Source organism: Balaenoptera physalus (genome assembly GCF_965194825.1).
Source record: "Balaenoptera physalus genome assembly, chromosome: 11".
Classification (NCBI taxonomy): domain Eukaryota; kingdom Metazoa; phylum Chordata; class Mammalia; order Artiodactyla; family Balaenopteridae; genus Balaenoptera; species Balaenoptera physalus.
Window position 1 is genome coordinate 16,735,570 of NC_138896.1, and position 17,326 is coordinate 16,752,895.

Consider the following 17,326-nt stretch of genomic DNA (forward strand, 5'->3'; position numbering starts at 1 on the left):
CTTCAACGTCTCTGAAGACTGTGAGTTTGTGGCAGATGCGGGTTTGTTGGACGTCAGCTTCGATGATGCTAAGTGATGGGCATGGCCCAGTAGTAGTACTTAGGCTCTGTGGGGTGAGAAGAAGTAAAAAGGAGAGGAGAGAAAAGAATGACACCACTTCCTTTCCCTCCAGGTGCTCCCAACTGGAAAGCATAAATGTTATACTGGTCTCGGGTTCCTCTTACTTGTTTCTATTTAAATATGTGAGTCTTGTTTCATGCATTTTGGTCATTTATAATAAATTCCCCCTCCAAAAAACAGTGAGAGAAAACAATTTTTTTAAGTAAGACTAGACAGTGGCATTTTCTGTTACTTCTTTTCCTGTCCCTTCTTATATACCAAATCTAGTGATTTGAGAATTCTGAAACTGCTTTGAATATTCATGAGCATCAGCTTGAGAGTTTCTTAAAACATGGAGTTATTGAGAGCTTTCACTAGCAATTATAATAGGCATCTTGCATATTCATCACATACAGTAGTTAATAGGTTATTGACATGGAATTTTTGCTCTCTTAGCTCTACCCTGTGAGCTTGAGCCCCTTGCAACAACATCTGTCACCAGTGGCTCCCATTTTACAATTCTTTTTCACCACACATCCCTCACCCACTTTGCCCCAACCACACGGACCACTTCGTGGTCCCTTGGGAACTATAAACATGCTCGTTCTGGGTCTTTGCACTTATAATAGCCCCTCTGCTGCAAGTGCTCTTCCTTCAGATCGCTGATCTGCGTGGCTTATTACTACCTGGTTCCTTCAGGTCTCGTGTCATCCTGAGTTGTCCTTAACTATTCCCTGTCAGCAGTAGCAATGTCCTTTCCCAACCACTTTATCACTCCTTCCTTTGATCCTACTTTCAAACATTTTATTAGCACTTACTTTTACTTGACAATATATTCTTTATCTCTCAGTTTATTGTCTCTCACTTGAATACATTTCATGAGGGCAGAAACCTTGTCTCTAGATCTGGAACAGTGTCTGGCACATAATAATACTCAACAAATACTTGCTAGAAGAAGGATGAGTGAAAGGATGAATGAGTGATGTTATATTTGTATTACATCGATGGACCTTCAAACTGAACATAAGAATGTAGTAGAAAATAGAAAACTCTATTTGCTGTTTAAATACTTAAAATATTAATTGATAAGTTTTATATTCAAAGTGAAAGTTCCCTCATTATAACTACAGAATTTCACGTCCTATTTGACTGTAGATTGGGTGGAGTTCACTTTTCTTTTTTAAATTTATTTGTATTTTTAACATCTTTATTGGAGTATAATTGCTTTACACTGTTGTGTTAGTTGCTGCTGTATAACAAAGTAAATCAGCTATACGTATACATATATCCCCATATCTCCTCCCTCTTGTGTCTCCCTCCCACCCTCCCTATCCCACCCCTCTAGGTGGTCACAAATCACTGAGCTGATCTCCCTGTGCTATGTGGCTGCTTCCCACTAGCTATCTATTTTACATTTGGTATTGTATATGTGTGAGTGCCACTCTCACTTCATCCCAGCTTCCCCTTCCCCTTCCCCGTGTCCTCAAGTCCATTCTCTACGTCTGCGTCTTTATTCCTGTCCTGCCCCTAGGTTCTTCAGAACCATTTTTTTTCTTAGATTCCATATATATGGGCTAGCATACGATATTTGTTTTTCTCTTTCTGAGTTACTTCACTCTGTATGACAGACTCTAGGTCCATCCACCTCACTACAAACAAGTCAATTTCATTTCTTTTTATGGCTGAGTAATATTCCATTGTATATATGTGCCACAACTTCTTTATCCATTCATCTGTAGATGGGCACTTAGGTTGCTTCCATGTCCTGGCTGTTGTAAATAGAGCTGCAGTGAACATTGTGGTACATGACTCTTTTTGAATTATGGTTTTCTCAGGATATATGCCCAGTAGTGGGATTGCTGGGTCGTATGGTAGTTCTATTTGTAGTTTTTTAAGGAACCTCCATACTGTTCTCCATAGTGGCTGTATCAATTTACATTCCCACCATAAGTGCCAGAGGGTTCCCTTTTCTCCACACCCTCTCCAGCATTTATTGTTTGTAGATTTTTTGACGATGGCCATTCTGACTGGTGTGAGGTGATACCTCATTGTAGTTTTGATTTACATTTCTCTAAAGATTAATGATGTTGAGCATTCTTTCATGTATATATTGGTAATCTGTATATCTTCTTTGGAGAAAAGTCTATTTAGGTCTTCTGCCCATTTTTGGATTGGGTTGTTTGTCTTTTGATATTGAGATGCAGGAGCTGCTTGTATATTTTGGAGATTAATCCTTTGTCAGTTGCTTCATTTGCAGATATTTTCTCCTATTCTGAGGGTTGTCTTTTCATCTTGTGTATGGTTTCCTTTGCTGTGCAAAAGCTTTTAAGTTTCATCAGGTCCCATTTGTTTATTTTTGTTTTTATTTCCATTTCTCTAGGAGGTGGGTCAAAAAGGATCTTGCGTGATTTATGTCATAGGGTGTTCTGCCTATGTTTTCCTCTAAGAGTTTTATAGTGTCTGGCCTTACATTTAGGTCTTTAATCCATTTTGAGTTTATTTTTGTGTATGGTGTTAGGGAGTGTTCTAATTTCCTTCTTTTACATGTAGCTATCCAGTTTCCCCAGCACCACTTATTGAATAAGCTGTCTTTTCTCCATTGTATATTCTTGCCTCCTTTATCAAAGTTAAGGTGACCATATGTATGTGAGTTTATCTCTGGGCTTTCTATCCTGTTCCATTAATCTATATTTCTGTTTTTGTGCCAGTACCACACAGTCTTAATTACTGTAGCTTTGTAATATAGTCTGAAGTCAGGAAGCCTGATTCATCCAGCTCTGTTTTTCTTTCTCAAGATTGCTTTGGCTATTCAGGGTCTTTTGTGTCCATACATATTGTGAAATTTTTTGTTCTAGTTCTGTAAAAAATGCTAGTGGTAGTTTCATAGGGATTGCATTGAATCTGTAGATTGCTTTGGGTAGTATAGTCATTTTCACAATGTTGATTTTTTTCTAATCCACGAACGTGGTGTATCTCTCCGTCTTTTTGTATCATCTTTAATTTCTTTCATCAGTGTCTTACAGTTTTCTGCATACACGTCTTTTGTCTTCTTAGGTAGGTTTTTTCCTAGGTATTTTATTCTTTTTGTTGCAATGGTAAATGGGAGTGTTTCCTTAGTTTCTCTTTCAGATTTTTCATCATTAGTGTATAGGAATGCAAGAGATCTCTGTGCATTAATTTTGTATCCTGGTACTTTACTAAATTCATTGATTAGCTCTAGTAGTTTTCTGGTAACATCTTTAGGATTCTCTATGTATAGTATCATATCATCTGAAAACAGTGACAGTTTTACTTCTTCTTTTCTAATTTGGATTCCTTTTAGTTCTTTTTCTTCTCTGATTGCTGTGGTGAAACTTCCAAAACTATGTTGAATAATAGTGGTGAGAGTGGACAACCTTGTCTTGTTTCTGATCTTAGTGGAAATGGTTTCAGTTTTTCACCATTGAGAACGATGTTGGCTGTGGGTTTGTCATATATGGCCTTTATTATGTTGAGGTAAGTTCCCGCTGTGCCTATTTTCTAGAGAGTTTTTATCATAAATGGGTGTTGAATTTTGTCTAAAGCTTTTTCTGCATCTCTTGAGATTACCATATGGTTTTTTTCCTTCAGTTTGTTAATATCGTGTATCACATTGATTGATTTGCCTATATTGAAGAATCCTTGCATTCCTGGGATAAACCCCACTTGATCATGGTGTATGATCCTTTTAATATGCTGTTGGATTCTGTTTGCTAGTATTTTGTTGAGTTTTAGATCTATGTTCATCAGTGATATTGGCCTGTAGTTTTCTTTGTTTGTGACATCTTTTTCTGGTTTTGGTATCAGGATGATCGTGGCCTCATAGAATGAGTTTGGGAATGTTCCTCCCTCTGCTGTATTTTGGAAGAGTTTGAGAAGGATAGGTGTTAGCTCTTCTCTAAATGTTTGATAGAATTTGCCTGTGAAACCCTCTGGTCCTGGGCATTCGTTTGTTGGAAAATTTTTAATCACAGTCTCAATTTCAGTGCTTGTGATTGGTCTGTTTATATTTCTGTTTCTTCCTGGTTCACTCTCGGAAGGTTGTGCTTTTCTAAGAATTTGTCCATTTCTTCCAGGTTGTCCATTTTATTGGCATATAGTTGCTTGTAGTAATCTCTCATGATCCTTTGTATTTCTGCAGTGTCAGTTGTTACTTCTCCTTTTTCATTTCTAATTCTATTGAGTTGAGTCTTCTCCCTTTTTTTCTTGATGAGTCTGGCTAATGCTTTATCAATTTTGTTTATCTTCTCAAAGCACCAGCTTTTAGTTTTATTGATCTTTGCTATTGTTTCCTTCATTTCTTCTTCATTTATTTCAGATCTGATCTTTATGATTTCTTTCCTTCTGCTAACTTTGGGTTTTTTTTGTACTTCTTTCTCTAATTGCATTAGTTATAAGGTTAGGTTGTTTATTTGAGATGTTTCTTGTTTCTTGAGGTAGGACTGTATTGCTGTAAACTTCCCTCTTAGAACTGCTTTTGCTGCATCCCATAGGTTTTGGGCCGTTGTGTTTTCATTGTCATTTGTTTCTAGGTATTTTTCGATTTCCTCTTTGATTTTTTCAGTGACCACTTGGTTATTTAGTAGCGTATAGTTTAGCCTCCATATGTTTTGTTTTTTACAGTTTTTTTCCTGTAATTTATATCTAGTCTCATATAGCATTGTGGTCGGAAAAGATACTTGATAACAATTTCAATTATCTTAAATTTATCGAGGCTTGATTTATGATCCAAGATATGATATATCCTTGAGAATGTTCTATGAGCACTTGAGAAGAAAGTGTATTCTCTTGTTTTTGGATGGAATGTCCTATAAATATCAATTAAGTGCATCTTGTTTAATGTGTCATTTAAAGCCTGTGTTTCCTTATTTATTTTCATTTTGGTTGATCTGTCCATTGTTGAAAGTGGGGTGTTAAAGTCCCCTACTATGATTGTGTTACTGTCGATTTCCCCATTTATGGTTGTCAGCATTTGCCTTATGTATTGAGGTGTTCCTATGTTGGGTGCATAAATATTTACAATTCTTACATCTTCTTCTTGGATTGATCCCTTGATCATTATGTAGTGTCCTTCTTTGTCTTTTGTAATAGTGTTTATTTTAAAATCTATTTTGTGTGATATGAGAGTTGCTACTCCAGCTGTCTCTTGATTTCCGTTTGCATGGAATATCTTTCTCCATCCCCTCACTTTAGGTCTGTATGTGTCCCTAGGTTTGAAGTGGGTCTGTTGTAGACAGCATATATTTGGGTCTTGTTTTTGTATCCATTCAGCCAGTCTCTGACTTTTGGTTGGAGCATTTAATCCATTTACATTTAAGGTAATTATCAATATGTACGTTCCTATTACCATTTTCTTAATTGTTTGGGGTTTGTTATTGTGGGTGTTTTCCTTCTCTTGTGTTTCCTGCCTAGAGAAGTTCCTTTAGCATTTGTTGTAAAGCTGGTTTGGTGGTGCTGAATTCTCTTAACTTTTGCTGTCTGTAAAGGTTTTTTTTCTCCGTCAAATCTGCATGAGATCCTTGCTGGGTAGAGTAATCTTGGTTGTAGGTTTCTCCCTTTCATCACTTTAAATATGTCCTGCCACTCCCTTCTGGCTTGCAGAGTTTCTGCTGAAAGTTCAGCTGTTAACATTATGGAAATTCCCTTGTATGTTATTTGTTGCTTTTCCCTTGCTGCTTTCAATAATTTTTCTTTGTATTTAATTTTTGATAGTTTGATTAATATGTGTCTTGGCGTGTTCCTCCTTGGATTTATCCTGTGTTGGACTCTCTGCACTTCCTGGACTTGATTGACTGTTTCCTTTCCCATATTAGGGAAGTTTTCAACTATAATCTCTTCAAATATTTTCTCAGTCCCTTTCTTTTTCTCTTCTTCTGGGACCCCTATAATTCGAATGTTGGTTCATTTAATGTTGTCCCAGAGGTCTCTGAGACTGTCTTCAATTTGTTTCATTCTTTTGTCTTTATTCTGCTCTGCAGTAGTTATTTCCACTATTTTATCTTCCGGGTCACTTATCCATTCTTCTTCCTCAGTTATTCTGCTACTGATTCCTTCTAGAGAATTTTTAATTGCATTTATTATGTTGTTCATCATTGTTTGTTTGCTCTTTAGTTCTTCTAGGTCCTTGTTAAACGTTTCTTGTATTTTCTCCATTCTATTTCCAAGATTTTGGGTCATCTTTACTATCATTACTCTGAATTCTTTTTCAGGTAGACTGCCTATTTCCTCTTCATTTGTTTGGTCTGTTGGGTTTTTACCTTGCTCCTTCATCTGCTGTGTGTTTCTCCGTCTTCTCATTTTGCTTAGCTTACTGTGTTTGGGGTCTCCTTTTCACAGGCTGCAGGTTTGTAGTTCCCGTTGTTTTTGGTGTCTGCCCCCAGTGGGTAAGTTTGGTTCAGTGGGTTGTATAGACTTCCTGGTGGAGGGGACTGGTGCCTATGTCCTGGTGGATGAGGCTGGATCTTGTCTTTCTGGTAGGCAAGTCCACGTCCAGTGGTGTGTTTTGGGGTGTCTGTGACCTTATTATGATTTTAGGCAGCCTCTCTGCTAATGGGTGGGGTTGTGTTCCTGTCTTGCTCGTTGTTTGGCACGGGATGTCCAGCATTGTAGCTTACTGGTCGTTGAGTGGAGCTGGATCTTAGCATTGAGATGGAAATCTCTAGGAGAGCTCTCACTGATTGATATTACATGTGGCCAGGGGGTCTCTGATGGTCCAGTGTCCTGAACTCGGCTCTCTCACCTCAGAGGCTCAGGCCTGGCAGCCGGCCTGGCAGGCTCAGGCCTGGCCAAGACCCTGTCCACCACACAACTTTTGGCAAGTCTGTGGTCTTCTGCCAGTGCTCAGTAGGTGTTCTGTAGGAGTTGTTCCACATGTAGATGTATTTTTGATGTATTTGTGGGGAGGAAGGTGATCTCCACGACTTATTCCTCTGCCGTCTTGAAGGTGCTCTCTCTTCACACTATTCAGTTTTGAGGTGTTCCATACTCACAGATCAATCAAGGAAAAGCTTAAGGGCAGATTTAGGGAAATCTTCCATTACTCCTGTTGCTAGAGGATCCACATTTCATCTGGAAAGGACGTAAATCTGGCAATGTCACTTCAGGCCTAGCCTATCCACCTTTTTTTCCTTTGTGCTTAGTCTGTTTCACTTGCTCATAGCGGGCCCTGTGCAGAGGCCTTGCCCCTGGCCCTTCAGACCAGAGTTCCTCGTGAAACGGCTGAGCCGACACCTGAGCTCGGTACGTGCGCTGAAGCTCCTCACAGAACACTCAACTCGAGGTGGTGGCGGGCCGTGTGCAGAGACACTGTGTATGCCTGGAATTCCCTTTTGAGAAAGACTTTTAGGACCAGAAAACGTTAATCATAAAAATATTCTGTTCTTGTAAAGATTTAAGTTCTATTTGTTCTTCATTCTGTAGTTGAGCTCAGTGGCCAAAATAACACAAAATCTTTTTGCTTCTTTAATTTTCTTTACCCTTTAAACTATTCTGTAGCTCTTTAAGTTTGTCATGGAATCTAGATAAATTTCTGTCTATCAACATGATCCGCTCATATTAGTCTTTTCTGAGAACAGGTACTGCATTACAGGTATCTATCTATTCTTTCCTCTTCCTACTTCCTTTTATATCTGTACTATTTGGACTGCTGGGAGTTGAGCCTCTTGTGCTTTCTTTTAATAATAAGATAACATCTCTCCCCACATCCTACTGAAATACCAGAGAGTCCTTTCACAGACGCAGCCATCTGTGTTCTCTCTAGGAGTGTTTAAAAAACCCGTATATGGAGTAGAACACACTGGTATTAAGAGGATAAACTTAATCTGTTGCATTGAGACTTATTGCAGATTTTGGAGCCTGGGGAGTCAGATACCTTGTTTTCAGAAAGCGTGTCATCATTTTGTGGTGTTTAATTTGTTTTTAGCTTTCCATTATTTCCAAATTCTTATGGAAGTATGGAAATAAACAATTTTTATCTGATTATGACCTTCGAAAAGAAATAAACGGGTTTTTTTTATTTAGCAGCAACGTTATCAATTTATGCCAACAACAGTTTTTCTGAGTATGACTGTAATCACAGATGTCAGGATGCTCTGGAAATACTGTCTCTTTGTTACCTCTTATTATTCAAGCACTAAAAAAGATCATTTTAAAGTTTAATTGATTTATGGGTAATTGGTCCATCTGAACCTACGTGTAAGCGGAAAGTCTTACTTCTAAGTAAAAGATGGTTTTTATTCACGTGCCATGCTATCCAACGATCGCTATAGGGTAATAAGGAACTTTGAGTAAGATTGCTTAGAAGTTAAGATACTATGCAACAGACTTTGCAACATTCAAGCTACATTTTCATATTTTCCAAAGAAAATTCATTTTGATATTTCCTTATTGCCTAATGCAGAACCTAGTACACTGCTGTGTACACTCCGTGTGTGTGTGTGTGTATGCATGTGCATACATGTACGTTTATATATACCTTTGTGGGGACAAGGAAGAGGTGCTTGTCAAGTGTTAGCTAAATTAAACTTAATTAGTCATTTTTACTGAACGCAATCTTAGTAAATTGATTCATGGAACCAAAGTTTATTGAGTGCTTCCTATGTGCTAAGCACCATAATAGGTCCTAGGCGTATGTGTATTAGGAAGATTTTTGCATCTCTGCCCAGAAGATGCTTGCATCCTATCAGGAGACACAAACAATTAAGCCAATAATTATAACACATTGTATTACAGAATTTTGTACAAGATGCTTGGAAGCACAGGAGAGGAGCATCTAAATTAGTCTGGTTGGTCAGGAAAGTTTCCTGGAAGAGATATTCATTATGCAAGAAGAGTGAAAGGCATTTTAGACAGAGGGAACAGCAAATGACAGAGCATAGAGTTCTGACTATGGTGTCGTCCAGTGTTAGGTTTACCTGCAATAGTGGTTGTGTTGTGAGAATGTAAGGGAGAATGTTCTTGATCTTAGAAGCTATGTGCTGACATATTTAGAGGTAAAGTGCCCTAATGTCTGCAACTAATTCTCAGATGGTTCAGGAAATAAAGCAAACAAACTTGTATTTGTGGATGTGGAGAGAGTGCTCACAAATGTGACAAAATATTTTTCCTGGGTTTAGGTGAAAGAGGTACAGGGATTCGTTGTACTACTCTTGAAACTTTTCTTGAAATTTAGCAGTGTTCAAATAAAAAGAGGAGGGCTTCCCTGGTGGCACAGTGGTTACAAATCTGCCTGCTAATGCAGGAGACACAGGTTCGAGCCCTGGTCCGGGAAGATCCCACATGCCACGGAGCAACTAAGCCCGTGCGTCACAACTACTGAGCCTGTGCCCTGGAGCCCACGAGCCATAACTGCTGAAGCCCACGTGCCACAGCTACTGAAGCCCACGCACCTAGAGCCTGTGCTCTGCAACAAGAGAAGTCACCACAATGAGAAGCCCGCACACCGCAACGAAGAGTAGCCTCTGCTCACTGCAACTAGAGGAAGCCCGCGCGCAGCAACGAAGACCCAACGCAGCCAAAAATAAATAAATAAATAAATAAATTTAAAAAATAGGGGCTTCCCTGGTGGCACAGTGGTTGAGAGTCTGCCTGCCAATGCAGGGGACACGGGTTCGAGCCCTGGTCTGGGAAGATCCCACATGCCACGGAGCAACTGAGCCCGTGAGCCACAATTACTGAGCCTGCACGTTTGGAGCCTGTGCTCCGCAACGAGAGGCCGCGACAGTGAGAGGCCCGCGCACCGTGATGAAGAGTGGCCCCTGCTTGCCACAACTAGAGAAAGCCCTCGCACAGAAACGAAGACCCAACACAGCCATAAATAAAAATAAATAAATAAATTTAAAAATGGTCCACATCAAAAAAATCTTTAAAAAATAAAAAAATAAAAATAAAAAAATAAAAAATATAAAGAGGAAAAGAAAACCCTTCAGGTCACTAATAAACTTTTTTCAAAAGTTTAAAAAAGTAGTATAAACATGATATAATTGAGGAATTACCTAATTAATAACTGTCTTCTATGGTGGCCTATTAATTGGGTATTTATCAGTGATAGATCATTATTCTATAAAAGATAGCCTTGACTGGATCTGCTGTGATGCTGTCTTTAATAAAATTGTTATTTAAGTCCTTTTTTATCTAAATGGGAAACATAAGACCATTGAGTGTCTAATAATAGGATCAGAAGGGACCAAAGGAGTTATACTGTCTAATTCACTATTAAATGAATAAGCTAAATAGGTAAAAGGCTGCCTGTGTATATTATTACTTAGAAACATTGCCATTGAAGAAATTTCCATGACCTTTCAAATGCTTAAACAGAGGGTCATATTCATTTGTGAATTGTCTAAGATTATTTTTTAAGAAGAAAGAGCCCATAAAAATCTAGTTAATATACACTGTGACCCTTAAAAGAGAGAATGGGAAACTAAGAGCAGGGAATGTAATGCATATTAAATAAACATAACAGATAATGTATAATTCATATTCCTTATTGAGCATAGAAGAAAATGGATAATGAAGGCTGGGATGGAAGACTAGGGGATGGAATTGTGGGAGGAAGGAAAGGCAAGGCTAGTAGTGGAGAGTGCAAGACAGAGGAAGAGAGAGAACACATCTTCTGAGGAAGAAAGATATAGCAGACTTTGAGGTGATTTTTTTTTTTATTGAAGTATAGTTGGTTTACAATGTTATATTAGTTTCTGGTATATAGCAAAGTGATTCAGTTATACATATATATGTGTGAGAGTGTATGTGTGTGTGTATTCTTTTTCATATTCTTTTCCATTATGGTTTATTATGGGATATTGAATTTAGTTCCCTGTGCTATACAGTAAGACCTTGTTGTTTACCTATTTTATATATAGTAGTTTGATTCTGCTAATCCCAAACTCCTATTTTATCCCTCCCCACTGCCTTTCCCCTTTGGTAACCATAAGTTTGTTTTCCATGTCTGTGAGTCTGTTTTCTGTTTTGTAAATAAGTTCATTTGTGTCATATTTTAGATTTCCCATATAAGTGATATCATATGGTATTTGTCTTTCTCTGTCTGACATACTTCACTTAGTATGATAATCTCTGGGTCTATCTATGCTGCTGCAAATGGCATTAACTCTTTTTTCATGGCTGAGTAATATTCCATTGTGTATGTGTATGTACCACATCTTATCCATTTATCTGTCGAACATTTAGATTGCTTCCACGTCTTGGCGATTGTAAATAGTGCTGCTATGAACATAGGGGTGCATGTATCTTCCAATTATAGTTTTCTCTGGATATACATCCAGGAGTGGGATTGCTGGGACATATGGCGACTCTATTTTTAGTTTTTTGAGAAACCTCCATACTGTTTTCCATAGTGGCTGTACCAGTTTACATTACCACCAACAGGGTAGGAGGATTCCCTTTTCTCCACATGAGGTGATTTTTTTTAATAATTATGTTTAATTGATGTAGATTTTCTTACCATCTAGTGTTTTTTAACTATTGATCCAATTAATCACTGTTTACAGTTTTTATATTTTTATAATCTCTATTTTTAGAGACTCTATTCATATGGAATAATTGAAACAATTTATTATGATGGAAATTTTCCCCAGTGATAAAGCAAAAGCTACCAGAGAAATATCACTTCTCTGACCAGATAAAATCAATCTTCACCCATATTTTAATTTGTTACAATGAAGCTCATACACAGGAAGAGTTATAGTGAGTTATAATCTTTTGAACTTGAGTTTTGGCAAAGTTTGGTTTTTCAGAAAGGATTTTCTTTGTTGTGAGACTATTTTACTGAGAATATTATCTTTCTTTTGTTATTAACCTTTTATGTCTTCTACTTTTTCCATCCTCTGTCATCTCAAATTACTACTATGAAGCAGAGATCAGAATGTAGCTGTTGTAGCTGCTCTCTATTCAGGGAAAAGTAGTGTTAGAACTATAGGCTGATCTGTAATTACTTGGGTAAAATGATAATGGATTCCAATAACTTAACTTTTTGAAGCATTTTCCTTTGTAAGATGCATTTCATTTCTTCCTAGTGTTTGCTTTTTTTTTAACCAAAATTAACACAACAAAAGGATGATAGATGATCTTATGAACCTAATATTCATTAGAAAAGTCAGATAGACTGAATAATTTAAGGAACATGAACAAAAGTCAGGTAGATGAACAATTTTAGGAAAAAGTAAGATTCCTCCTTGGATGTTTAAAAAAAAGCCTCATTCCTGTCTCCTGAATTTCTACCCACCACTTTCTTTTTTTGCATGTATTTATTACAGGCATGGGAGTTTTTACTGGGCATTCACTTCTCTTATCTCAGTTCTTCCTGCCTGCTTCTCTTTTATATTTTCATGTGTTTGTTTTTCTGGCATGTATTAGTCTAAATCCATGTTCCAGTGTAGATGGGGGTCTCTCTCATTGGGGTTGACATCATACCCACGTCAAGCCAGCTCAGTTCGCCCTTGATCTTGGTTTCTAAGGCTGTGTTCTCCAGTACCCATCCGCCTCCACATCACCACTGATAGGGATGTATATGAAGTTCCCAGGATGTCTGTCAAGTGTCCCTCACCGGCGCCTGAGTAATAGCCAATCTTAGATCACAGAAGTTTAATGATGAATCCATATCTGTCATGAGCTGGAAGAGCTGCAGGGCACATAGTAGGTAAGGGCTTAATAAATGTTTGATGGATTAATAAAGAAATGAATGTGCAAAGGAATGTAGCTCATAACTGAAGTCCTTAAGGATTGAAGCTGTTTAGGCAAGCACTTCTGTCCATAAGTATAGCCAATTAAGAGTGCAGCTCAAAGCATGCATGTGTGTTCCAATATCCATTAGTGATTACAGACTGCAGCCTTCGGTTTCCCTGGTGAATTCATATGCAAGCTGACCTGACAGGCACTGCTTGCACTATGAATAATCACAAGACTTTGGGATTCCACACTGAGCTTCACCTTTACTATGAAACGGCTTTCTGTGGCCTAACTGTGGGAGGGATCAGCTCTCATTAGAATGAATGCTTGAAATACAACCTTACAAACCTGAACTTTCTCATGTTAAGAGCAAAATCACCTTTGACAAATTTTTGGATTGAATTGGCAAGGCACAGTTCTTCTCAAGTCCAAGGATTTCACATTTTGCACACGCTTTCTTATTTCATTGTGTTTTAAACCAGGTTGCTATTATGGAGAGCATTTGAGCAACCTTGCTCTTGGAGGCATCACGACCGTTATTCCTGTTGTTGCTGATGTAGTGTTACAGCTGCTTCCTCTTCATGGGATTTAATTTGAAGGTTCAGCCCGCCAGGGGGCTGTTGGTCCCACCTGTGCAGCTTGAATAGCTGGATGCTGTTATTCCCATTGCTATTCATAGCGATTTTTCCCCTTCTGTATTCATCTAGCAACAGCAAGGCACTGTTCCAGGAACTCGCGCTCTCTACATAAGGCGTAACATGGAACCATTTGGATGGAAAAATTATAAATTAAAATTATTCTGTTCATTTTAAAATATTCATATTGTGTTGCTCAGATGCCAGTAACTGGAAAATCATGGATAATGTCCTGTTTTTATAACCTCTTTCAGAGTGTTTTAAAATCCATTTATGTTGTTACTTAGCCATCTCTTTCCTGGAGTGGATTTTGTGATAAGATTTTTTTAAAAAAAGGCTGTATGAGTCTAGTGTCTGATGGCATATGTAATATTAAAATACAGATAATACCACTAATTGCAACCAGTTTTTTTCAATAGAAAAATATTTACTCCATGTACAGAGAATATTTATAAAACTATAGAGCTACAAAGGTAGCCTGTGGACATGCCAGATTATTTACTTGGAGGATAAAACTTTTTATTAAATGATTAAAACTAAGCAAAGGTTTATTAATTTCTGAAACTACATATTTAAATTAAGAAATCCCATATATTCATAACATTATTGATTTTCAAATATTAAAAACATCTCTGACTTTTAAAATGGAGCTGTTTTTTGTTGTCTCCTGTTCTTTAATTTTGGGCAACTAATTTTATTTCTATCCTTGTATTTTCCATGTTGTCTGGGTGTGGGTGAGGACGTGCTTGTCTCAGAAAGATAGTAAAGTGGGGAAAAGTGAACATGTTTTTATGGAAGTTGGCTAGTTTGTTGATAAAGTAAATATATCTCTTCTTCTAAAGGAAAGAATAGTGACTGGAGATGTTAGCTTCATGTATTGATATATTTTTCCACCTCTGTGGAACATGTTAAAGAGAGTGAAGATCTTTCCTTTTTGCTTCTTCGTTCTGTAAGTTTTAAGTTCACATTCACATAGAAGCTATGTGTTCTATTTGTTGGCTAGGAATGTTTAAATGTATTTTTGAAATTATTCTGTTCTGTCAACTAAAGACAATTTAAAATTTTAATTTTAAGACTCTTCCTAGAAGCTTCTACTTTTGGTTCAGGCTGTCTTCTTTGTTTGTGTGCCTTGTGTGTGTGTTGAGGTTCTTCAGAAGCAACAAATCACGTTAGCATGAACAAATTTCACAGGCCCATTTCACTGTTTATTTTAGCCTTGTGAACCATTTGGCCTTTTAAAACAGGCTAATCCTTTAATTGAATATGCCTTCAGAAAGATTCTGTGTGCCCTGAAAACTTGGGTGGCTCTTGCTAACTCTGCTTTATTTATTTTAAGTAATTCTAGGTGATCCAGAAGTATTTCCTTTCAATTTCTGGAAGAATGTTATTGCAGGCCGGTAATATTGGAAGTCAGGATTCTTTATAACAACAACAACATGGAGACATAGATACATTTTTATAAAGTCTGATTGATGGAAAATAGGATGCAACGTGTTCTATTTTTAGTAAACAGCTTTTTCAACACAGATGCTTCGTTTATACAGCAGCCAGCTTCTTTGAATGCAGCAATATAATGCACTCTGTTCTTAATTGAATTGAGAAAACAAATTAGCATAGTTACTACAGGAGAAATGGGTACCTCATAATTAATAATTTGTGAGTCAAACTTTAACGACACTTGACATTTTCCTTGGGTCGGTGACAGACTGATCAGTGAGTTAACTGCTGGTGGTACCTATTTTGTGGAGTGACTGTTCCAGTTCCGGGGCTTTTGCTATTCAGTAAACTAGGTATTGTCTGTGATGGGACTAAAGCTTTAGTCTTGATCAAAGTGCTTTGGAGGAAGCATGGTTGAACTGATTGGCTGTAAATGTTAATCACTCCATAGGACGCACTGATAATTTACAGCATTGTTGTAACCCTCTGGTGTTCATAAAATGAACTTAATGACCCAGTGCCACCATGGGATAAGCTGCTTTTTCTCTGCAATTGAATACCCAGGCTGCCTGCGTATCAGTGTTGAGAAATACTGCATTAAAAAGAGTGAGCAGCTGTATGATGAAGGAAACGGCTCTGCAACAGATTTGTTAATTATCTCCTTTGATTCACAGAGGGTGTTTGTGAAATATGGTTGACCAGTGAAGACACAGGGGCTTATGGCAGAGATATTGGCACCAGTCTCCCCGCACTGCTGTGGAAACTGGTTGAAGTGATTCCTGAGGGAGCAATGCTGAGGCTTGGCATGACAAATCCGCCCTATATTTTAGAGCATCTGGAGGTAAGGAAAAGCACCCCATTTCCATGCTGACACAGAGACGAACCAATCCAGACAACGTGGCAGCCTCAGCACCATCACATGAGTTTCATTTAAAACCACTTTCACATTTTTTTTTTTGTGGTCCCACGTTACCAAGAATGAATCGGGAATTTCAAGTCCCTTCTTTGTCAGTCTGCACATCTTGTTTCTGCTTCCTCACCATTAATTAATGTTGCCTAGATTTTCCAGTATTTGCCATCTTGTCCCAGTTCTTTGTTTCTTCCTTACAGCCCTTCAGTTTTCCAATGCATAAATTTGCTTCTGTCTATAACCCTTGTCTATTTCAGGACTGCTACTACGTTGCATTGATTTTGCAACCAACTGTAACAATGCATTATCTGAACTACTGTTAGCCCTACCAATAAGGATAGTGTGCAGTGGAGTTTAAGGATGTTTTAAATTTGATTCTTTTGTCTGGCGACAGTTAGGGGAAAAATGAAATCAAAGAGATGTAGAGCTTTGTAGTCTTCCACTTGATTCTCTTGTGGTCACTGTGAAAAAAGGAGTTATGATAATGCAAGATCCCTGGTTTTGTTTTTATACCTTCCACGGATGAACAGTGTGCCTACCCTCAAGTAGCTTACTATTAAACTAGGAAAATGGACGTGTGTACAAGTAACTGTGGTACTTGATGACAAATGATAAAATAAATATGAGCAAAGAATATGGACAGGGGAACAACCATGTAAATGAAAAAGTACATGCTGGGATCCATGATTATTATTTGAGAAATAAGATTATGCTATTAGGCCCATAGTTAAGACTAAGAAATCTAATAAGTGCTGTTGGAGAGTCATGTGCAAAGTACAGAAACAACTCACTTATGTTTTTATCAGTTGTGTTCTTTGCAGTTAGTTTGTACAGAAAAATGACATTTCAGAATTCTAAAAGCAAGTATAGTGGCTGAAATTTAATGTGAATGAATATTCAAAGATTATTTCTGTTGATTTGATTTGAGGCCTGTACTTGTTGAGGTTGTTGTTGAAAAGCCACCCTGCTATCAGCAAACTATTTTAGAAATTCTGAAAACGGAGTGGATCGCAATCTGATCGTTAATTATAAATACCTAATGAAGAAATTTAGCGATCTCAATTTTGTTATTCACATTTTCCCAACCAGATCTTTTTAGTAAAGGTGTGTGATTTATATGTTAACTTTGGTACTTTGGACAGTGTGTGACTATTATGATTTGCTATTTAAACGTAAGCCACAGGCATGTCAGTTTTTACTTAACCCTTTGACGTGGCACTTGAAAAAGCAAGTGATTCTCTGTAAAAATCAAATCTGCTAAGAGCTATAGCAGTCTTGCTATGTTTGCAGTAAATGTGAGGCATCCATCATGAAGATCAGGAGATGTGCTGGATATATGGTGGGTAGGAAGAGAAGTAAGCCCTGCCAATATACAGCTGATAACACCCCAGTTTCTTTGGATTTAAAAAATCTTATCAAATTTCAAGGGAACATAAGTAGCTAGAGTCAGAGCAGTTCAGGTGGGGCTACAGTCAGAGAAGTTGAGGTGGGGAGTAAACACAAGGGGAAGAAAATCATGTATTGGCTCTGTGATGAGAAACCTAAT

General features: G+C 37.7%; 1 protein-coding gene across 4 annotated transcripts in view; it reads left to right on the forward strand.

The window, feature by feature from the left end:
• The window catches only part of CDKAL1 (CDKAL1 threonylcarbamoyladenosine tRNA methylthiotransferase), a 640,596-nt gene that overhangs the window by 359,424 nt on the left and 263,846 nt on the right, over window positions 1-17,326 (forward strand). For all 4 annotated transcript variants that reach the window (XM_082415179.1, XM_082415181.1, XM_082415180.1 and 1 more), the window contains one exon: window positions 15,545-15,711. In XM_082415179.1, coding sequence (XP_082271305.1) covers window positions 15,545-15,711 — 167 coding nt within the window. The remainder of the gene's footprint in view (window positions 1-15,544; window positions 15,712-17,326) is intronic.